General features: G+C 47.5%; 2 protein-coding genes across 6 annotated transcripts in view; both read left to right on the plus strand.

Moving 5' to 3' along the window:
* Positions 1 to 4,035, plus strand: part of ARID1A (AT-rich interaction domain 1A) — a 74,574-nt gene extending 70,539 nt beyond the window's left edge. The window contains exon 20 of one of the 2 annotated variants that reach the window (XM_021095630.1): positions 968 to 4,035. In XM_021095630.1, the coding sequence (XP_020951289.1) occupies positions 968 to 2,698 (1,731 nt within the window). In that variant the 3' untranslated portion in view covers positions 2,699 to 4,035. The remainder of the gene's footprint in view (positions 1 to 967) is intronic. The other variant, XM_021095631.1, reaches the window with a different exon arrangement.
* Positions 9,644 to 18,985, plus strand: PIGV (phosphatidylinositol glycan anchor biosynthesis class V). Of its 4 annotated transcripts, none has more exons than XM_005656059.3 (5): positions 9,650 to 9,746; positions 10,738 to 10,832; positions 12,938 to 13,072; positions 15,025 to 16,146; positions 17,970 to 18,985. In XM_005656059.3, the coding sequence occupies exons 3-5, from the start codon at positions 12,995 to 12,997 to the stop codon at positions 18,249 to 18,251; spliced, it is 1,482 nt and encodes a 493-aa protein (XP_005656116.1). In that variant the 5' UTR covers positions 9,650 to 9,746; positions 10,738 to 10,832; positions 12,938 to 12,994; the 3' UTR covers positions 18,252 to 18,985. The 4 variants fall into 4 exon arrangements, with proteins under 4 accessions (XP_003356269.1, XP_005656116.1, XP_020951291.1 ...); XM_021095632.1 differs by having other exon boundaries at positions 9,739 to 10,832; positions 15,025 to 15,118; positions 15,443 to 16,146; XM_003356221.4 differs by lacking the exon at positions 10,738 to 10,832 and having other exon boundaries at positions 9,644 to 9,746.

Here is a 22,407-nt window from a genome sequence, read left to right on the forward strand (position 1 = left end):
AATGGAAAGGTGGAAAAACTACAGATTAGAGTTTAAATCACACAGATAGGTCCTGGAAAAGCCAAAATTCAAACCTAGATCTTTTTAATTCTGAAGCCCTATTTTTTCTTTTCTGCTATACTCTTCAAGAGACTAATCTGACTAGAGATTAGTGTTTTCTCTGTACAGGATCTAAGCTGGAATTTGGGTCTGTCTAGCACCAGCTTGGAACAGTGTTTGGAGAGCCTAAGCCTCACACCACTCATCATGTTGCATGATGCACAGAGGTCTAGCCTCCTGCAGTGTCAGGGAGCTTGGGGAAGAGAGCACATGAGCATCTCTCTATCCTGCAGTGTGTTTGGAAGGTGTCATCCCACCATGCCTGGCCTTGGGCTCCACTTGGCAGTGGGATGTAGAGAGCATCCTAAGAAGGAGAGTGGCAGTAACCAATGGCTGGGAAACTGGGCCTGGTGAAGAAAAGCAGAAATTGGTTGGGAAAGAGGAGCCTAGAGCTGGGTGGGGTACAGAGTTGTTGGTCAGTGTTTCCATAATGCTGGATGCAGGCGTATGTGAGGGTAGGTTGGGCAGAAGGAAGAACTTGGTGAGAGGCAGGAAAGAGTTGAAATGATTTGCTTCATGGAGAGCCTTTGGGAAAGGAGAACTCTGACTCTCCCAGTGTTACAGACATCTCAACTAGAAGGAAAGGGGGTAAGATTAGATAGAAGACCTGACTCCTCTCCTTATCCAGGAGTTCCCTCTGTGGTGCAGTGCGTTAAGGATATGACTGCAGTGGCTCGGGTAGCTTCGGAGGTGTGAGTTCAATCCCCAGGCTGGCGCAGTGGGTCTGGGATCTGGCGTTGCCATGGCTGTGGCTTAGATTCAGTCCGTGGCCTGGGAACTTACATATGCCACGAGTGCAGAAAAAAAAAAAAAGATTGTCTAAGCTCATTTTACTCACTTACTGTATTTCCTGTTCTTTCTCTTTTAGCTCCCAGGATTGCTAGAACTCCTTGTGGAATATTTCCGACGTTGCCTGATTGAGATCTTTGGCATTTTAAAGGAGTATGAGGTGGGTGACCCAGGACAGAGAACACTACTGGACCCTGGGAGATTCAGTAAAGCATCTAGTCCAGCTCCCGTGGAGGGGGAGGAAGAAGAAGACCTTCTAGGTCCTAAACTAGAGGAGGAAGAAGAGGAGGAAGTAATTGAAAATGATGAGGAGATGGCCTTTTCGGGCAGGGACAAGGCTGCCTCAGAGAACAGTGAGGAAAAACTGATTAGTAAGTTTGACAAGCTTCCAGTGAAGATCGTACAGAAGAATGACCCATTTGTGGTGGACTGCTCAGATAAGCTTGGACGCGTGCAGGAGTTTGACAGCGGCCTGCTACACTGGCGGATTGGTGGGGGGGACACCACTGAGCATATCCAGACCCACTTTGAGAGCAAGACAGAGCTTCTGCCTACCCGGCCTCATGTGCCCTGCCCACCAGTCACCCGGAAGTATGTCACAGCAGTAGAGGGTACACCAGGGACAACAGAGCAGGAGGGTCCCCCGCCTGATGGCCCTCCAGAAAAACGGATCACAGCCACTATGGATGACATGTTGTCCACCCGGTCCAGCACATTGACAGAGGAGGGAGCTAAGAGTGTAGAGGCCACCAAGGAAAGCAGCAAGTTTCCATTCGGCATCAACCCAGCACAGAGCCACCGGAACATCAAGATCCTAGAGGATGAACCCCACAGTAAAGATGAGACCCCACTGTGTACCCTTCTGGACTGGCAAGATTCCCTCGCCAAGCGCTGTGTCTGTGTCTCCAATACCATCCGAAGCCTGTCGTTTGTGCCAGGCAACGACTTTGAGATGTCCAAACACCCAGGGCTGTTGCTGATCCTGGGCAAGTTGATCCTTCTGCACCACAAGCACCCAGAAAGGAAGCAGGCACCACTAACTTATGAGAAGGAGGAGGAGCAGGACCAAGGGGTGAGCTGCAACAAAGTGGAATGGTGGTGGGACTGCTTGGAGATGCTTCGGGAAAACACCTTGGTCACACTCGCCAACATCTCGGGGCAATTGGACCTCTCCCCCTACCCTGAGAGCATTTGCCTGCCTGTCCTGGACGGACTCCTACACTGGGCAGTCTGCCCTTCAGCTGAAGCCCAGGACCCCTTCTCCACCCTGGGCCCCAACGCCGTCCTTTCCCCCCAGAGACTGGTCTTGGAAACCCTCAGCAAACTCAGCATCCAGGACAACAATGTGGACCTGATCCTGGCCACTCCCCCCTTCAGCCGCCTGGAGAAGCTGTATAGCACCATGGTGCGCTTCCTCAGTGACCGAAAGAACCCTGTGTGCCGGGAGATGGCTGTAGTACTGCTGGCCAACCTGGCACAGGGCGACAGCCTGGCAGCCCGTGCCATTGCAGTGCAGAAGGGCAGTATCGGCAACCTCCTAGGCTTCCTAGAGGACAGCCTTGCTGCCACACAGTTCCAGCAGAGCCAGGCCAGCCTGCTCCACATGCAGAACCCACCCTTTGAGCCAACTAGTGTGGACATGATGCGACGGGCTGCCCGTGCGCTGCTCGCCCTGGCCAAGGTGGACGAGAACCACTCGGAGTTCACGCTGTATGAATCACGGCTGTTGGACATCTCGGTATCACCGTTGATGAACTCATTGGTTTCACAAGTCATTTGTGATGTACTGTTTTTGATTGGCCAGTCATGACAGCCGTGGGACACCTCCCTCCCTGTGTGTGTGTGCGTGTGTGGAGAACTTAGAAACTGACTGTTGCCCTTTATTTATGCAAAACCACCTCAGAATCCAGTTTACCCTGTGCTGTCCAGCTTCTCCCTTGGAAAAAAGTCCTATTTCTCTTTTCTCCCTGCCCCCCACTGGTCCCCACCTTTTTATTCCCTGTCCTCACTTTACTCCCCTCAGGACCCTGCCCTATTTGAAAAGACAAAAGCTCTGCCTACATAGAAGACTTTTTTATTTTAACCAAAGTTACTGTCGTTTACAGTGAGTTTGGGGAAAAAAAACAAAAAATAAAAATGGCTTTCCCGGTCCTTGCATCAACGGGATGCCACGTTTCATAACTGTTTTTAATGGTTAAAAAAAAGGAAAAAAAATACAAAAAAAAAAAACCTGAAGGACAAAAAAGGTGACTGCTGAACTGTGTGTGGTTTATCGTTGTACATTCACAATCTTGCAGGAGCCGAGAAGTTCGGAATTGTGGACAGACCCTGTTCACTGGAGAGGCCTGTGCAGTAGAGTGTAGACCCTTTCATGTACTGTACTGTACACCTGATACTGTAAACATACTGTAATAATAATGTCTCACATGGAAACAAGAGAAAACGCTGGGTCAGCAGCAAGCTGTAGTTTTTAAAAATGTTTTTAGTTAAACGTTGAGGAGAAAAAAAAAGGCTTTTCCCCCAAAGTATCATGTGTGAACCTACAACACCCTGACCTCTATCTCTCCTCCTTGATTGTATGAATAACCCTGAGATCACCTCTTAGAACTGGTTTTAACCTTTAGCTGCAGCGGCTGTGCTGCCACGTGTGTATATATATGACGTTGTACATTGCACATACCCTTGGATCCCCACAGTTTGGTCCCCCTCCCAGCTACCCCTTTATAGTATGACGAGTTAACAAGTTGGTGACCTGCACAAAGCGAGACACAGCTATTTAATCTCTTGCCAGACATCGCCCCTCTTGGTGCGATGCTGTACAGGTCTCTGTAAAAAGTCCTTGCTGTCTCAGCAGCCAATCAACTTATAGTTTATTTTTTTCTGGGTTTTTGTTTTGTTTTGTTTTCTTTCTAATCGAGGTGTGAAAAAGTTCTAGGTTCAGTTGAGTTCCTGATGAAGAAACACACAATTGAGATTTTTTCAGTGATAAAATCTGCATATTTGTATTTCAAACAATGTAGCTAAAAAACTTGATGTAAATTCCTCCTTTTTTCCTTTTTTGGCTTAATGAATATCATTTATTCAGTATGAAATCTTTATACTATATGTTCCACGTGTTAAGAATAAATGTACATTAAATCTTGGTAAGACGTTTGTGAGGTTTTTATTGTTTTCAAATTATTTAAAAGATTGACCTTTTGAGGGTTTGGGGGAGCAGGTTCTGCTCTTGCAAATCTCCCTTGGTATGTTCTCTTCCTAAATGGTGGCATCTTGGACCCTGTCATTTCTGCACCATATTCCACTTGACCTTCCACCTCTACCGTGTAAGTAAGTCTGAATTTAAGAAAGCTCTGAGGAGTTCCCGTCGTGGCGCAGTGGTTAACGAATCCGACTAGGAACCATGAGGTTGCGGGTTTGGTCCCTGCCCTTGCTCAGTGGGTTAATGATCCGGCGTTGCCGTGAGCTGTGGTGTAGGTTGCAGACGCGGCTCGGATCCCGAGTTGCTGTGGCTCTGGCGTAGGCTGGTGGCTACAGCTCCAATTCGACCCCTAGCCTGGGAACCTCCATATGCTGCGGGAGCGGCCCAAGAAATAGCAACAACAACAACAACAACAAATAAACACATATAATAATAAAAAAAAAAAGCTCTGAGATATTTCACCTGCAAGAGGAAGTTCTAGGCATAAAACTTCATTAGCTTCTTGAAATAAAGTGGGTTTAAACAGCCAAAGAAATGGATGATAATCTAGGGGGGAAAAAATTGGAAATAATTAGCAAAGGGAAAATCTCTGTTTTTGTTATAAATATTCAACAATGAGACATTTATCTGGAGGCAGCCTCTAACTTAACCATTTATTTTTCTGGACTGGCTTTCTTCCCTGATTCCAGATTAGAGCATTCAGATGCCTTCTTGACATCTCTGGAAGTTTTAATTTGAACACACTCGAGCTAAAACACCCTGTCTTCCCCTAGAAACCTGCTTCTATAGTTTTCTCAGTAAGCAGCAGTTCCATCGCTTGGCTAAAAATACCATTGACTTTCCACTTGCAGTCTGTTAACACTCTTCAAAAAGTAATCCTCAGACCAGCTACTGCCACTGTAGTTCAAGACGCCATCACATCTTGAACTCTTAAAATATCTTCCAAACTGGCCTCCCTGCTTCTGCTTTGCCCGGTATTTGAGCTTATTCTCAACATAGCAACCAGAAAGTTTAAAACCTAACATCAGAAGTTCCTGTCGTGGCTCAGTGTGGTTAACGAATCCTACTAGGAACCATGAGGTTGCTGGTTCGATCCCTGGCCTTGTTCAGTGGGTTAAAGATCCAGCGTTGCCGTGAGCTGTGGTGTAGGTTGCAGATGTGGCTTGGATCCCGAGTTGCTGTGGCTCTGGTGTAGGCCAGCAGCTACAACTCTGATTAGACACCCTGGCTTGGGAACCTCCATATGCCACAGGAACAGCCCCAGAAAAGGCAAAAAGACCAAAAAAAAAAAACCAAAAACCCTAAGATCAACATCTTTTTCAGTGTTTCAGCCTTCCTCTGAGTAACAGTCCAGATCTTTATAATGACCTACGAGGTCATCACTTATCCATCCTGCTGTTACCACCCTGGTCCCCTCTCTTTTCTCATTGTTCATTCAACAGCTATTCCCACCTTGAGACCTTTGCACTTACTGTTCCCTCTGTCCAGAATACTCTTCCAGATAACTGCATGGCTCAGATCCTCATCTCCTTCAGGTCTTTGCTCAGATATCATCTGTTTCCCTTTTATTTCCCTTCTCTACTTGATTTTTCTTTATAGCACTGTTACTATAAAGAAAATACAGTATTACACATACCTATTGTTTTCTGCCATAATTAACATAAGTTCCCAGAGGACAGGGAGAACTTAATTTTGTTCACTGCTATATCCCTGACCTACAGCACAGCCTGGCTTCTCTGTTCCATCTCCTTCCTTAGGGAAACCATGGAGTAAACCAGCAGCAGTAACAGAGGAAATGCTATTATTGTGGACACTTAGAAATGAAACTTGAAACAATAGCTTTCTTTTGAGTACCTACTTTTTTACCAGACATTGTACATCAAATAATTCCACAGCAGTCCCGTGCCTGTGAGGTCGGTATTCTGGCTCCCATTTTATAGTTGAGGTAAGCAGCTTGTTTGAGCTCACACGAAGTTCTCCTTGACTCCAAGTCCCATGCTTTTCCTAATACACCACACACCACCTCCTTCCTGGGGTGGAGGACAACCAGAAGTAACTGAATCTAGCTGTGGAGCACCACAGGCAAGATTTTTTTTTTTGTTGTGTGTAGCATGAAGTAAAACTGTCCCAAGAATTTCAATCAAGTGTTTGTCAAAGTGTGGTTGTTCATAATGGTCAGGGACAGGAATGAACACTTCGTATTTCTCCATTGAGAGAGGGGGAAATAGAGACAATTGGCTAAACTTTGTCAACTAGGATGCCTCCCTAGGACTCTTCTGGAAAAAAACCAAATGGCAAGCTTTTCATATCCATATTTTGGTAATAGTGCTAATGGCTATTTTGCTCTGGGTTTCCTTTAAACTCCAATTTCTAGTCTAGAAAGTGCATTTCTGGGCTGTGTGTGGAGCATTACCTAGGAGTTTGGTTTCCTGGGTTCCTTTCATCTGCTCTCCTGCAATGCAGGAGGAGCCCAGCCTGGTCTCCAGTTTCTGACTGGAGTTACCACAGGCCTAAAGAACAGCTAGCCACTGAGCTGTGAGTAATTTGCTTTTGAGAAGTAAATAGAACCTCGCCAGTAGAGAACCCAGGGGTGTGGCCAGTAGTTCTTTTCCCAGGCTCCTCCCTTCCCACCCCCTAAATGACCTTAACCTTCTTTCATAGCTGGAGAGCAGCCAAGTCCAGCCTAAACAATACTCTCAACCTCATTGGCTCTTTTGCCTTGCAGCTACTACCACCCCCAAGTGGCTAAGGCCCTTCCCACTAGACCTCTCGGTGGGGTCAAGGTTTTGTAACTACTAAAAGGCAAACACCAGAGTTCCCTTGTGGTGCAGCAAGTTAAGGATCCGGTGTTGCTGCAGCGGCCTGGGTCCCTGCTGTGGCACGAGTTCAATCCCTGGCCCAGGAACGTTCACTTGCTTTGCAGGTGGCCATCCTCAAGTGATACATACATGGCTGAGACTTCTGGTAAACGTCCAAGACCTGATTGGTGCCATCCTCTAGTTTCAGGATGGATGCGTCATCCAGCATCCTTGGAAACTGCCAGCGAATGCCCACAAAAAGTATCCACACTAAAAGTACCATAAAGTTCTGGTAAGGCACAGCTGCCTGTCATCAAAGGCATTAGTCCTGCCTGCTAACAGTTGACAGAGTCAGAGGCCAGTATGGTCATTTTTGTCCCATAATGATGTGGCCTCAAAGCCAAGATCAGGATTAGCTGTGCCATCTTTCCCATCAGATTAGAGCCATGGAAAGTTTAGTGTCTGGAAATTGAGTTACTGAGAGATGGCCAAGGCCACATCCAGATGTGGTGACAGAGCAAGGCAAGGCAGCTACGGAGAAATGCACTGTCTAGTTGCTCCAGGGAAGTAAAGTGTTCCATGAGAACTACAAAACTTCCTTCACATCTTCAGTGGGAAAATCATTTGCTCCACTTTTTGTTTAGAGAGTTATAATAGCCCATCTTTATCAGCTCTTTGTTCAGGTCTTTTCAGCTAAGACCTGAATGTAGTGGGCTGGCCAAGGGGTGGTTGGCAGTGAAGCATTTCAAGCATGGTAAACAGCAAGATCAGAGCCAGGCAAGTTCAAGAAACAGAAATGTAACTCTTACATTCTAGGACCCTACTAATAGTAATGCACCGCTTGCATTGTTCAGTTGGGAATTTGAATTATGAGAGTTTTTCTTGGTGGTGTAGGATATTTGCTGCTGCTTTTTTTTTTTTTTTTTTCCTTTGGTATTTCCTTCTTAATATAAGTGGCTGGGTGGTGGAGAATAATTTGGGAGCCCTGGGATACATCTCTGCCTCCCTGGCTCTCCCACAGTGCTGGCCGCTCAGCTGGTTCCCCGTGTAGATACAGGCTCCATTTTAGCTGCAGACTCTAAACGCAGACTGGAGTGAGCTGCCTCCTCCACTACTTACTCACAGCCTTGGAGGCCCAGAACCCCCCTCCCATCCCACCTAGTCTTCTTCCATTCTGATAAGCCAGAGCTTTCAGAGCAGAGATTCAGCTTCCTTGTTTTCCAGTCGGAGCAGGAGCCAGAAAATGAAACAGGAAACAGAGCGGAAGAGGAGGGGGTGGGTAGTTGAGAAGGAAAGGAAGGAGAAATTGCAAGAAAGTAGAGCTGAAGATCTGAAGGATGACAGCTGAGCTTTAGAAAACATTCTGACTTGTCAGAAGAGGCCCCTGTCCTTTTTACAAATAGATTTTTGAGGAAACTTGATGTGGACAGAGGGAACCTTAAGAATGCATGTCTTTCTCACAAAGGAAGGATAGTTCATTTCTCAATTTTGTTTCTGCAAACAGAGTGCTGCTTGGAGCCTCATAGACTTCTAGAGATTCAAGCCACAACCTTAGGCCCCAGTCAGCAGTGTGCCCCACAGCTTTGCTGATTCACTCACATGCCTCTGGAGCTTTTGAGAACAAGGTATGTCACCATAAAACCTGGGAGAAGAGTCTTTTAAACTCCATTTTACCCCTTCTCCTCCAACACACCAGGATGAAAATGTGATTTATCCACCTTAAACGCAACAAAACCTGAGGAAGTTTAGGTCTCAGGACCTAAAATGAGCAATAAAGAATCAAAAGATCCAGTCTCTGGCCCCCCAGAACTGCTGTGGGCTAGTTGTCATTGCTTGGAGAGATAGCAAACAGTTCTTTTGTTCCCACCCTATTAGCTGCTGCGGAAGATAAACCCCTCCCTCAGCCAGGGCTGTGGCCAGAAGCTAACACAGACCCTAGCTTCGTTTGGAGGGCAGATAACTGAAACCACAGAGGGCTTTGGAATCCTGAGAAATGAGAAATCCACCAACGGAGAAGGATTTATTATCTATTTCCTTTAAGGAGGGTGCAAAGTTGTTCTAACAGTTTCCGTTACAGGGGCACCAACTGGCCGCTCCTCCCTAACAGACAGTTTTGTTGAGTTAGCTGCTTCTTCTTTTTTTTTTTTCTTTTTTGGCCCCGCTTCCTACGAGAGAAACTGCTTGAAGGAGTCCCGGGGCGGTGTGGGGGGGTCCTCTAAAGTTTCCTTCACCATCCTCATTAGTCACCTGAGCTGGGGCTGAGGACCGAAGCAGGACAGGTCTTTAGTAGCTGGAGGAGGGGAAAGCCAGGGGGAACCCCCACTTTCTTCACAACCAGGACGCACGGTGCCGCTGCTGGCCACAGAAACCCCAAAAGGCTTCTTTTTCTATTCAAAGAAGAACAGCTATTGCTCCAGGCCCTGTGCTGACCTGTTGTTGCCGAACAGCAGGGAAAGTGCGGCTCGGGCTTCTGCGAAGAGGCCGCAGGGCAGCCCCCAACTCCGAGAGCCTCGGCCCACAGGGCAACTCAGTTGGTGTTTGCGGGGCGGAACTGGGCCAAGAGCATCGACTCTAAGCCAGCAGCCCCGACGGGCTAAATGAAGGCGGGGGAAGGGGCTTGAGGAGTTGGAATTCCTCAGGTGTCACCAAGGCAGGAAGGTGCCAATGCGGGGGTGGGGTGGGGGTGGGGTTGGCGCGGAACCGCGAGATCCTTCGTCCCCGCCCCACTCGCCCGGAGTCAACATGGCCGCCGCGGAGGGGGGCGGGGCAGCTCAGAATCCCGGCAGGAGCGGGGCGGGGCCGCCATCGGCGGAGCCAGTGCGCAGGCGCGACCGCTCGGGGCCCCGGATGGACGAGCTAAGGTTCGGGCCCCGCCTGGGAGGTTGAGAGCAGCGGGTGCCGGGGACCCGGCGCCAGCTTGGGAGCCTAGGAGTTCCAGGGGGAGGGAAGTTGTCAAACGGAGGCCGAGGGAAATGAGGCGGAGGCCGCGAGAAGCGAGGAGCCCCGCCCCTCCGCCATAGCGGCCTCCCAGTGCCGCCTCTTCCTTTACAGCCTGCAGCCCGCCCCTGCCTTCCGGCCCTAGGCCGGACCGGGCCCCACCGGTTCCCTCGGGAGTTAACCGCTGAGCCGTGTCCCCTTTGTGGAGAGGAGATGCCCAGTCCCTGGTTGGGACTACGTCCGAAAAGGAGAACGCGAGAACGGGCTTCGGACCCGGCTGGGCTTGGGAAAGATGGCCTCTGCCTCGCGGCAGCTAGCAAAACCTCTGGTCCTGAGGACCTTGGGTCAGAGCGACCTCCCTACCCCACAGAGGATGTTAATCTTATCCAGAGAAACTAGGGCTCCAATTCCACAGGTTTTCCTATCGGCCCAGATTGGGCCCTCCCTGCCTTGAGTACAAACAGCAAGAGCTTGCGCTGTCAGACAAGTACTGGGCTTGGAGACCCGGCTTGTAATCCAGTTTCTGGAAGACTGCAACCCTTTTGGCAGGAGTGAGGGCTGGTAGACTATGAGGTTTCAGAAGGGAAAAAAAGGAAAAGAAAAGACATTCTCTTTAAATATTGCTTTGGCTGTGCCACCTGACCCCAGCGAGCCTCAGTTTCCACATCCATAAAATGGCGATTGTAATTACACAGGCCTCATGGGGTGTAATGAGATCTCTGGTGGAAAAACTCTGGAGATTTTATTACCCTGGGCATATTTATCTCACAGGAAAACAGGGTAAAACTGGTTGCTCTCTAAGTGCCCTGCCAGTTCAGAATCTGTGATTTCGTTAGAGGGGTTGTTGGGAAGTGAGGCCCTCAATGAGCAGAGAGGGAGCTCACTGGTTTTATTTTCACTCGGTTTACCTGTAAGTTAAGGGTAGGCTGCACGTCTTCTGTTGTCGCTGGGTCTAGAGCTTGACTCTAGAGAGAGGAAAGGAAGAATGGAAGCCTGGTGAAGAGGCAGAGGTGGGTTACGTGCTCTTCTGTTCCCAACTCCTCTGCATGTGGGTGGGAAGTGAAAGAAGGGAAAAAGTGAATAAACGCTAGGATAGGCAACCAGCGGACGTGTGAGGCTGGCTGTGCCTGTTCCCGCGAATCCTTTCGATTCAGCGAGTCAGATATTGGAACTGTTGGGTAGATTCACAAACTACCGCTGCTCTCTGGGGATTTCAGAAGCTTGCTTTTGAACTGAATTTTGATGAGCAAACCCGTTTGGCGTTGGGAGCCCCTCCCTTCCTCCTGGCCTCCTGGTGATGGAGTAAGCAACAGGCGCCCCCTTGTGCTGAGGAAAGAGAACTGTTGCTCATGGCAGGTTTTTCTGGAGATATTGTATTATTTTCCTGTGGCTTTTGTGACTTCTGTCGTTTTGCTCTCAACGTGAGATATGGTGGGAGGAATACTCGGAGCAGTGATTTTTGTATCCGGAGCCAATGAACTGGTGAAGCTGTATCTAGTTCTTGCCAGCTCCACTCAGTCAGAACACAGGCTCAGAATGCCTGTTTGTAATGCTAGGCCCTGAGGGTATAGTTAGGAGCAAAATGGACAAAAGCCCCTGCCCTCATAAAACAACGTAAATAAGCAACAGCAATAAAGATGACCAGGCAGAGTGTAACGAGAGCATATCACATAGTCTAGTGAGGGTCAGAGAAGAATTCCAGAAACAAGTGATACCTAAAAGTTTGATAGGTATTAGCCAGTTGGAAAGAAAAGTTTTCCAGGCCACGTATGTGGCATATGGAAGTTCCTGGGCCAGATTCTTTTTTTTTTTTTTTTTTTTTTGGCTTTTTTAGGCCCGCGCCCATGGCATATGGAGGTTCCCAGGCTAGGGGTCCAATAAGCTACAGCTGCTGGCCTACACCACAGTCATAGCAACGCCAGATCTGAGCCACGTCTGTGACCTACACCACAGCTCATGGCAATGCTGGATCTTTAACCCACTGCGTGAGGCTGGGGATCAAACCTGCAACCTCATGGTTCCTAGTTGGATTCGTTTCTGCTGCAGCACAACAGGAACTCCCAGATTCTTTAACCCACTGGGCAGTGCAGGGGATTGAACTAGCTGCCACAGCAACCCCAGTGGCTACAGTCGGATTCTTAACCCACTGTGCCACAGCGGGAACTCCTAATTTCTTAGTTGAAGTATTTTTTTCTTTAGGGTTCATTCTTCACCCCAAGTTGATGAGCTGCCTCTGATGCTCTTGCCCTCTGTTCTATTTGCAGCTGGTTCTGTAGGAACCATTACTAACTCTTTGAGCTCAAGGAATTGTTAAAAAAAAAAAAAAAAGCCTTCAAGTGCATTCTTTTCCTCAGAATGGCTTTGTGATTGTTTATGCATTGCTGCCATTCCAACAAAGAGATGGGAAATAACAGTTTTCTCCATCCGTAGTAGTCAACTTTGTCGTCCCTCTAAGTTTGTTTTAGCAATGAGAGCTGGCTGAAGTCCTGCTGAGTGGTGGTTTTCTTTTCCTTCTCCACTTAATTTAACAGACCAGCTGAACACACATCAGAGAGCTTAACTAGAGTGTGTAGTCATTATGGTCTTCCAGTTCAGTTCCATGCCCCACTTTGGGGACTCTGGTTTGGGACCTAGTTTATTATTCTGGGCAAGAAGAAAAGGGCACACACCAAATAATAGCAACCACAATATAGATTTAGTAGTACTTTTTCACAACTTTAGTCTATTTCGCCGTCATGACAATTTTGTGAGACAGGCAAAATATTCTGATCCCATTTTATACCCAGAGAACTGAGGCTCAGAAGGACTAAATGAGAACTCATGAGTGACAAAGCCAGGTCTTGAATCCAGGTCTTTAGTTCCTGCATAGGGGCACTAAACAGGCTTTAAAGGTTCTCTGTGAGCTTAACTTTCCAGCTTCATGCCTATCGTGTAACTTCCCTACAGGAATTCAGTGTGATCCCTTCTGCCTTCAAGACGCCTCCCCGCTCATCTGGGCAGTTGGGTGGTTAAGTCTCCCATAATAATGCCGAAGGAGGGGTTTCCATGAAGAATGCTGTCAAGAATTTACTTTCTGCCCATGTGTGACATTTCTTCCTTGCATTTTGGAGTTTAGAAGCCTGAAGGAGCTCAGTCCTGGAAGCAGCCCCTCTGAATTCCTGGTGGTGAGAGGATGTGGCCCCTGGACCCATCCCTGAAAGAGGTGCTGGGGTTTGCCGTCGGCTGCCGTGTCCTGACTCTGGTGTTGCAGGTCAGTCTCTGATCTTTTGTCCTGAACGTGCTATTGCCATATGACTGGGCTAGATGCTAAGAATAGGCCTCATCTTCTTCCCACTTCCGTAGATGTGCCCCTCTATGTGGTTAGAACAAAAGAGACTAGACCTTCTAGCTGAAAAGTTGTCAAGACTCTTACAAATGGTCTGTTCATCCTTATTTTACACACACAGTAGCTGAGGCCCAGAAAGATTAAATGCTTTCTTTTTTCTTTGGCCACGCCCACGGCCTGTTGAAGTTCCTGGGCCAGGGATCAAACCCAAACCACAGCAGTGACAACACCAAGTCCTTAACCTACTACACCACAAAGAAACTCCTTAAACTGCCTCTTTAAAGTCACAAGGCAAGTTTAGAGAAGGGCCAGAGTCAGACCCCAGGTTTCCTTACTCCAGACGAGTGGTCTTTCCATCAGACCATGATGTTCTGTGACCAAAGATGTCTCTAGGATATGACAGCTCAAACCCTGCCCTGGGTCCCCTGACCAGGAGACTGAGCACTGTGTCTCAGTCGGTTGAGTGGGGGAGAGGTGACACTGCCCTGAGACCATGTGTATATATTTGTTTAGTCAGCACTGTCTCCGTCTCTTCCCCCAGCTGTGTCCCCTTACTCTCTGACCCCCACACGCCCCCCAGAATGCATTTCCCCTTCTGTAATGCCCTTTCCCTTTCAAGGCTGCGCTTGGTACATATTTTAATCAATCTTCACATATTATGAATTATATATGGAGCCTAGCACAGTGCCCAGTGCTTAGTAGATCCTCAGTATCTGTTATTGTTGAATGTATGTCAACACCCTAGGAATGTTCTATTAGCATATTATGTGTGCCTTTCATCACAAGCACATTCTCTCTGAGGCTCCTAGCTGGTTTCTTTGTGGAAAACTCCTTTCTTCTCTCCTCCCCCACTGCATGAGGCATAACAGGCTCTGCTGGGTCCCAGGCTTAGTTAAAAGTGTCTTCAACTTGGAGACTAGGCCTGTTGTCTGTCACCCCTGTCCCACTTGTTTTCAGTTTGAAGTGGCCTGATAAAGAAACTGGCCACAAAGAGAAAAGCCTTAAAAAATGAAGTTATACTCCTGATGCCAGTCTGGGAAGACTGACTTGATAATGGCTTTCAACCAGCATCAGCTGAGTGATTGGCAGAACTAAAGGAGCAGTACTGTGACTCAGCATCTGGAATAGCGTTCCAGGACAGCTGGGTTCTAACTCAGATGGTGATTTGGAAGCGATCCTCTATACTGTTCACTCAACCGCCAAATTTTATTAAGTTCCTTCTCTGTTCATAGAACTATGTTAGGTGGGAGTATAAAAGGCCACAATCTCTTTTCCCTTAAGTAGCTGACAATCTAATGGGGCAAAAAGACATTTAATAATAATAATGCTATTTCATTATCCCTCTCTCCCTCCCCTTCCAGCTCTAACGCTCATGCCACCAGGTTATATCCCCAGTTCCCCTTCATTGTTGCTGACATCTCTGTTAGTGACAGCTCGTTCCTCTTCATTCCTTGAAGGTTTTAGCTTCTGATTCACTGTTGCTCTTTCCAGCACTGCTATTTATTTCTTGGTGCTTTCAATATTAAAAAAGCTGATATATCTGACCACAGTCTCCTATCTTTCCAGCTTACTCCCTCCACTACCCCAGTTCTAATGGTTCTTCCATTCCCTCAGGACTTATGATCCATTGGTTCTACCACAGTTTCACTGTCCCTCACCCACCTCATGGCTTCCGCGCCTCTTCTTACCCAACTTCGATTACATGGTCCACCATACATACACATACAGCTCACTTGTTCACTTGCTCTCTTCTTGCTATTTCCCCATGTGCTGCAAGTGCAGCCCTAAAAAGCAAAAAAATATGAAATAAAAAAATTAAGATGGTAATTTTAGTTTACACAATTAAACAAAAATACTGGTTCTCCTTTGTCCCACAGGCTTTCTTCAATGCCATCATCCCAGACCACCGTGCAGAAGCTTTCTCGCCTCCTCGCTTTGGCCCCTCCAGCTCTGTGGACCAACTTGTAGAAGGTCTCCTGGGTGGTCTGTCTCACTGGGATGCTGAACACTTCCTGTTCATTGCTGAGCATGGCTACCTGTATGAGCACAACTTTGCCTTCTTCCCTGGTTTCCCCCTGGTCCTGTTGGTGGGGACTGAGTTGCTGAGACCCCTGTGGGGGTTACTGAGCCTACGGAGTTGCCTACTAATCTCAGTAGCATTGCTCAATTCCTTGTTCTCTGTGCTGGCTGCACTCGCACTTCATGACCTGGGCTGTCTGGTTCTGCACTGTCCCCGCCAGGCCTTTTACGGAGCACTGCTCTTCTGCCTCAGTCCTGCCAATGTCTTCCTGACAGCTGGTTACTCAGAAGCTTTGTTTGCCCTCCTGACATTCAGTGCCATGGCGCAGCTGGAAAGGGGCCGAAGCTGGACTAGTGGACTTCTCTTTGCCCTTGCCACTGGTGTACGCGCCAATGGGCTGGTCAACGTCGGCTTCCTCGTGCATTCTCAGTGCCAAGGCTTTTTCTCTTCTCTCACGATGCGGAATCCTCTGAGGCAGCTCTTGAAGCTGATGGGCTCGGTGTTTTTGTCAGTCCTCTCACTTGGCCTTCCCTTTGGCCTCTTCCAGTACTATGCCTATACCCAGTTCTGTGTTCAAGGCTCAGCCCACCCCATCCCTAAGCCCTTGCTGCAGTTAGCTTTGGACAAGGGCTACCGAGTCGCTGAGGGAAATGAGCCACCTTGGTGCTCCTGGAAACTTCCCCTAGTATACAGTTACGTCCAGGACATCTACTGGAATGTTGGCTTTTTGAGATACTATGAACTTAAGCAGGTGCCAAATTTTCTCCTGGCTGCACCAATGGCTGTACTGGTTGCCTGGGCAACTTGGACCTACGTGACCACCCACCCGTGGCTCTGCCTTACGCTTGGGATGCAAAGGAATAAGAACAATAAGAGCCTAGAGAAGCCTGACCCTGGATTCCTCAGTCCTCGGGTGTTTGTGTACCTGGTCCACGCTGCAGTGCTGCTGCTGTTTGGCAGTCTGTGCATGCATGTCCAGGTGAGGTGAACTCCTGGCTGGGAAAAGGTGTGAATACTTGTGAAACCCCTAGTCAGGGACAGGGAAGACAACTAACTTCTCCCATTTGAGTGCCCTCTACCTAACTTAATCATTCAGCAACTGTTTGGGGGTATTTTTAGTGCCAGACTTTGGTTTAGACCACTGAGGATAGAACATGAATAAGATTGCTGGAGTTCTCGTCTTGGCTCAGTGGTTAACAAATCCAACTAGGAACCATGACGTTGCAGGTTTGATCCCTGACCTCACTCAGTGGGTTAAGGATCCAGTGTTGCCATGAGCTGTGGTGTAGGTCGCAGACGCAGCTCGGATCCTGTATTGCTGTGGCTGTGGTGCAGGCCGGTGGCTACAGCTCCAATTAGACCCCTAGCCTGGGAACCTCCATATGCCGTGGGTGCGGCCCTCAAAAGACATAAGACAAAAAAAAAGAAAAGAAAGAAAAGATTGCTGCCCTACTGGGTCTCATGGTCCAAATGGAGAGACAGCAGACGTTTAACAGGTAAAGTTATGGTGTAGTGGGATGGAAGAGGAGTTGCTATTTTGAGGTGCAGTATCATGGAAACCCAGAGGAAAAAGTAGCTAACTGGCTGAAGGAAGTGAGAAGGACATCATATTTAGTTTGGGTCCTGAGTAAGAAGGAATTCCATTTAAGAAGCAGAGGAAGAACATTCTGGACAAGTGGAAGGGCATGTGCAAAGCCATGAGAGTTGTGAAAGGACCTGATTTGATTGAGTTACAGGAAATTACAGGAATAAGCACAGAGGGTGTCTCTGGGACCTTGCCCTGAATGTCTGCTGGAATGTTGACTTTCTGAGGTACTCTGAGCTCTGGCAGCTGCTCCATTTTCAGAGGCAATATCTTGTGCAGTGTTTGATTGGTGATCAGGCTAGAGAGGGATGGGAAAGGTTTGATCACAGATTTTATTTTATTTTTTTTGCTATTCCTGGTTATGGCCCCACTTTCAACAGAACCCCAAGGAAGCCTTTTTGTCTCCATGCTGGCCACTCCTTGGCAGTTTCTGCCTCTTGGAGGCGCACATTGGCTGTTTGTAAAGTTCTCTGAACTATGTGAATAAGAGACACAGGAGAAATAGAAAGTAGCATTCTGAGTTTGTAGCTGGATTAGCTACTAGAGTGAGTACCAGCAAAGCTTAGGGTTTCCAGGATAGATGAGGGAGGCCATTTGGAGCCTTGGCTCCGAACGCCCCCAGGACGGACAGTATTGCACCACAGGATCCCCTGCCCCTGTCCCTCTGCTTTGCTGTTCCTGTGGGATGAGGGACCCACCTCAGATTCCCAAAGTCCCATGTCTGAGCCTAAGGTTTAGAGATCCCACCCATTGAGTTTTTAGTATTGGTTGGACTATTATCATGGTAATTAGTCTGTAGCTATGCTTATTTGTAGCACTGCAGTCATCTGGTTGGTGTCATGCACAGCTTTATAAGGAAGATCCTAAGGTCTACTGAAAAAAAATTTTAATAGGGCCATACCCGAGGCGTATGGAGATTCCCAGGCTAGAGGTCAAATCAGAGCTGCATCTGCAACCTACACCACAGCTCATGGCAACGCTGGGTCCTTAACCCACTGAGCAGGGCCAGGGATCAAATCCACCTCCTCATGGGTACTAGTCATGTTCATTACTGCTGAGCCACAATGGGAACTCCTCTACTGAATTTCTTTTTCAGTGAAATACAGTAGTAGTCATGGAGCTATATCACTCAGCAGCAGGGAAGCCCCAGGCTCACCAGTTTGAGGCAGTGACACTCTAATAAACATGTGGGTTTCCCTCCCTCTTATAATTTCCAGGTTCTCACCAGGTTTTTGTGCTCCTCCACTCCCATTGTATACTGGTTTTCAGCTCACTTGCTTCACGATCGAGAACCACCGCTGAGATCCCTAAAGACTGTGCCTTGGAAGCCTCTTGCAGAAGACTTTCCACCAGGACAAAAGGTCCCCAGAAACTCTATCATGGGACTCTTGTACAACTGGAAAGCTTGTTCTCTGGTCACACGATGCATTCTAGGCTACTTCCTGACTTACTGGCTCCTGGGACTACTCCTACATTGCAACTTCCTGCCTTGGACATGACCTGGAGACTGAGGGGACAGGCTTGAAGCAGACTTAACTAGGATCTGAAAGTACACATACACTCTGGGGCTGCCTGTGCTGCCCTGGAATTTTTATCCATTAGACCCTCTCTCTCTCTTTGAAGGTTGGTTGGGAACGGGAGAAGTGCGAGCCTCTAGAGAGCCCCTTCTGGGCCTGGCCATGGCAGATTTTAGAGTAGAAACTGTTTTCTCTGTAAATGAAGAAATCCTACTGCAAGTCTAAAGTACACCTAGATCTATCTTGTCTATCAACCATGGCAGAGATCCTCTTAAACTTACCACCCACCCACATATCAATTTAAATGTAAATTTCATCAAAGGCTCTAACTGCTAAGTTGGGAATAGTTCACATGTGATGGTGGAGGGCAGCTGAGGGGCAGTACTAAGTAAAGTGGGACCATCTTTTCTAAATGGGACATTGTTTCTTTTTTTCTTTTCTCAGGCACATCTTCCGCCTATGGAAGTTCCCAGGCTAGGGGTCAAATTGGAGCTGCAGCTGAGGCCTACACCACAGCCATGGCAACACCAGATCAGAGCCACATCTATGACTTATGCTGTGGCATGGAGACAGTGTTGGGTCCTTAACCCACTGAGCCACAATGGGAACTTCTTGGGACATTGTTTCTGATGATTTTTGCCATGATTTGTTCACTTATTTATATGAGAAATCTTACAAAGATATGCAAATTAAACAACTTTCAGTTATATCTGCAATGAATTACCTTTTTATTTTCTTTTATTTATTTACTTAGTATTATTTTTTTACTTTGTAGGGCTGCACCTGGGGCATATGGAAGCTCCCAGGCCAGGGGTCGAATTGGAGCTGCAGCTGCTGGCCTACACCACAGCCACAGCAATGCCAGATCCGAGCCACATCTTCAACCTACACCACAGCTCATGGCAACGCCGGATCCTTAACCCACTGAGCAAGGCCAGGGATCAAACCCACATCTTCATGAATGCAAGTTGGATTCGAAACCTGCTGAGCCACAACAGGAACTCGATTTTATTTTATTACTGTTATTTTTTTGGCCATGCACACACATGCAGAAGTTCCTGACCCAGGAATCCAACCTGCACCACAGCAGTGACCTGAGCCACAGCAGTGGCAACACCAGATCCTTAACTGCTAGGCTACCAGGGAGCTTCAGCCTTTTAAAAAATAATATAGGAGTTACTGTTGTGGCTTAGCTGGTTAAGAATCTGACTAGTATCCATGAGGTTGCAGGTTCGATCCCAGGCCTCCCTCAGTGGGTTAATGAACTGGCATTGGCTCAAGCTGCCGTGTAACACGTCACATATGCAGCTTGATCTGGTACTGCTGTGGCTGTGGTGTAGGCCGGCAGCTGCAGCTCCGATTTGACCCCTAGCCTGCGAATTTCCATATGCCGAGGGTACGGCCCTAAAAAAGAAAGGGAGTTCTCATCGTGGCCCAGCTGAAACAAATCTGACTAGTATCCATGAGAATGCAGGTTTAATCCCTGGCCTCGCTCAGTGGGTTAAGTATAATAATACAAATTAAGGGCTGAGGTGCTACCACGTGCTCTGCATCCACACTATATTTGGACATGAAAGGTTAATTGATACCAAAAAATTAATAATACAAGTTACTTGGGGAAGAAAAAGTCATGGTAAGAACATTGCATGAGAAGGAAGGAGACCTGGATTCTGGTCCTCCCAGTAAACGCCCCCCCCCTTACTAGCTGTATGACCTTGGGAGGGTTTTCAGAGCCTGAGTTACCTCTTCTGAAACTAAGGGAAATGATACTATCCTACTGGAGAAAATATCCAGTTCTCCTATTTCCAGCATTTAGAAGAAACTCCCCCTTCTTGGGTGCAGCTCTGAGGATTAACTTAAGTCATCTTTCCTTTGAATGAGGGAGAGCAGTGACGCTTGGCAAATAAGGCTCCTTGTCCTGTGTAAGCAAACCTCCCTGGGGCAACTAAATGATCAGTGTGGTGACCAGTTTTCCAGCCCAACCCAAATGCCTGTGCTTGCTTGATTGGTAGACAAGGGTCAGAGGAGCCTGCACAACAGCGTGAATTGATAAATGATGGCTAAGTCCAAGGTTGAATGAAATAGTATCTTCCTCACCCCTGTTTGGTTATGGGCCTGTCTCTATAATAATAGTAAAACTTGACCCTTGCTGAGGTATTTTTTCTCGTTCTTTGAGCTAGATAAGAGGCTCTGCATTATCACCACTCATTCTCCATTTGAGCCAAAAATTCCAACAAGCAGAAACTTCAAAATAGAAAGGTAATCATAAGCAGCTTCTGGAGAGCCCTGAGAATTGGAATTTTGACACGCTCCCTCTGACCATGACAGAAAGCTAAACTTGCCAGCTGAAGGGAAGCTCCTGGCCGAGCCCCAGCACCCTCTGTTGGAGCTCCCAGTCAGCCGGGCCAATAGGCATTTCCCATCCATTGCCCCAGCTTTAGCACAGCTGAGACAATTTGGTCCAGAGTCAAATGCTTCTGAAAATGTACACACAGATCAGGGCAGCCCTCTGCCTTCTGCCAAGGAACCCGAGTGCCCTTCTTGGCAAAAGACGATCACCTCTGCCCTAGTGTCCCTCCAGTTGGCAGAAGCTATTTCCTCCCTCCTCACCAACAGCTGCAAATCCGGGGACTTCCATCCTGGGTGCAGGAAGAGTTGAGGTTCTGCCTGATTCAGCTCTTTATTGTAGAGGTAGCAGCACTAGATTGTTTGCGCTCATGGATTCTCCTCTTTGCCTCTTTTTGGGGGATAATCAGTACTGATTGTTCCCCTACTGGAAGAGGTGACTCAAACTCCACACGGTAGGGGGTGATTTCACTGTGCTGGCAGTCGGAATTTTACCTTCCTACTAGATCTCATCAGCACCAGAGATAAGTGATTTCAAGGACCAGAAATGGTATAAAAGGGCATCTCTTCTTAATACCAAGGAACTAAATGGCTCTGGCATTCTGCAAAAACCATTCTGGTTACAGCTGATCACAGAGGAGATAACTGAGGACCCCAGCTAGGTGGGCACACCTAGTGTGACCTGGAGATGGACGCAATTTTCTCTCTGACCTTGGCGGAATCTAGCTGCTGGTCTCTAAGGATCTAAGGAATGGGCTGTTTTATGGCCAGCAGCTGTCCTTTTACTATCCTATTAACAGTCTTTAATAGTCTGGGAGAGGGACATGAAGGGCCTGAGGCAGGAAGCTTCCTGTTTACCCCGAGTTCTAACAATGCTGCAGCTGGGTTGGGCGTCTACAATTTCAGAGAAAAGTCATTTCCTTTTGAGACCCAGCTAAAACAGAAACCAGACGCTTCATGTACCTAGAAGTAGATTTTTTTTTGTTGTTCTTTAATGAAGGTGGGAGGAGAGGGAGTGTTTGACAGGTCTTTACCAGTCCCCCTGGGGGAAAAAAAAATCACTTATTCTCTTGATCAGACCCTCTCACCTTCATCTAAAAATGTAGTGTGTGCAGGCTCATGGGATGTGAAAATGGATTATTTCACCAATTGTTTATTAATGACTATTTTAGGTGAATAAAAATGTCTCTCCATGCCGCCTGTCCTCAAATAGCTGTCAGAGTTTCTATGTGAAACACAGGAACATTAATAACAGGAAAAAAAAAGTTATAAATTCTGGCGAATGAAGAGACAATCTTCTTGCTCTACATCTTTCTGCTTGAACTTTTTGGTTTTTTTGTTTTGTTTTGTTTTTTGGGTTTTCTTTGTTTTGGGTTTTTTTAGTCTTTTTGCTATTTCTTGGGCCGCTCCCTCGGCATATGGAGTTTCCCAGGCTAGGGGTCGAATCGGAGCTATAGCCACCGGCCTACGCCAGAGCCACAGCAACGTGGGATCCGAGCCGCATCTGCAACCTACACCACAGCTCACGGCAACGCCAGATCCTTAACCCACTGAGCAAGGGCAGGGATTGAACCCGAAACCTCATGGTTTCTAGTCAGATTCGTTAACCACTGCGCCAGGATGGGAACTCCTACTTGAACTTTTTATGATGAGGATGAATTAAAGTTTTACTTGTATGCTTGGGAAAAGGTAAGAGTGGTACAGAGTAAGTATTCTGTAAATTCATACAAGATAGAGATCCCTTCTAGCTTGGAATACTTAAAATGACTTTATGGGGTATGGCCTTTGAGCT

Source organism: Sus scrofa, chromosome 6 (genome assembly GCF_000003025.6).
Source record: "Sus scrofa isolate TJ Tabasco breed Duroc chromosome 6, Sscrofa11.1, whole genome shotgun sequence".
Lineage (NCBI taxonomy): Eukaryota > Metazoa > Chordata > Mammalia > Artiodactyla > Suidae > Sus > Sus scrofa.

Bases quoted from the DNA above. Each gene is read 5' to 3' on its own strand.
- PIGV (XM_003356221.4), top strand. From the start codon at position 12,995: ATGTGGCCCCTGGACCCATCCCTGAAAGAGGTGCTGGGGTTTGCCGTC. The intron at 13,073-15,024 runs GTCAGTCTCTGA...TTTGTCCCACAG, and splicing joins TCCTGACTCTGGTGTTGCAG to GCTTTCTTCAATGCCATCAT. The intron at 16,147-17,969 runs GTGAGGTGAACT...TATAATTTCCAG, and splicing joins GTCTGTGCATGCATGTCCAG to GTTCTCACCAGGTTTTTGTG.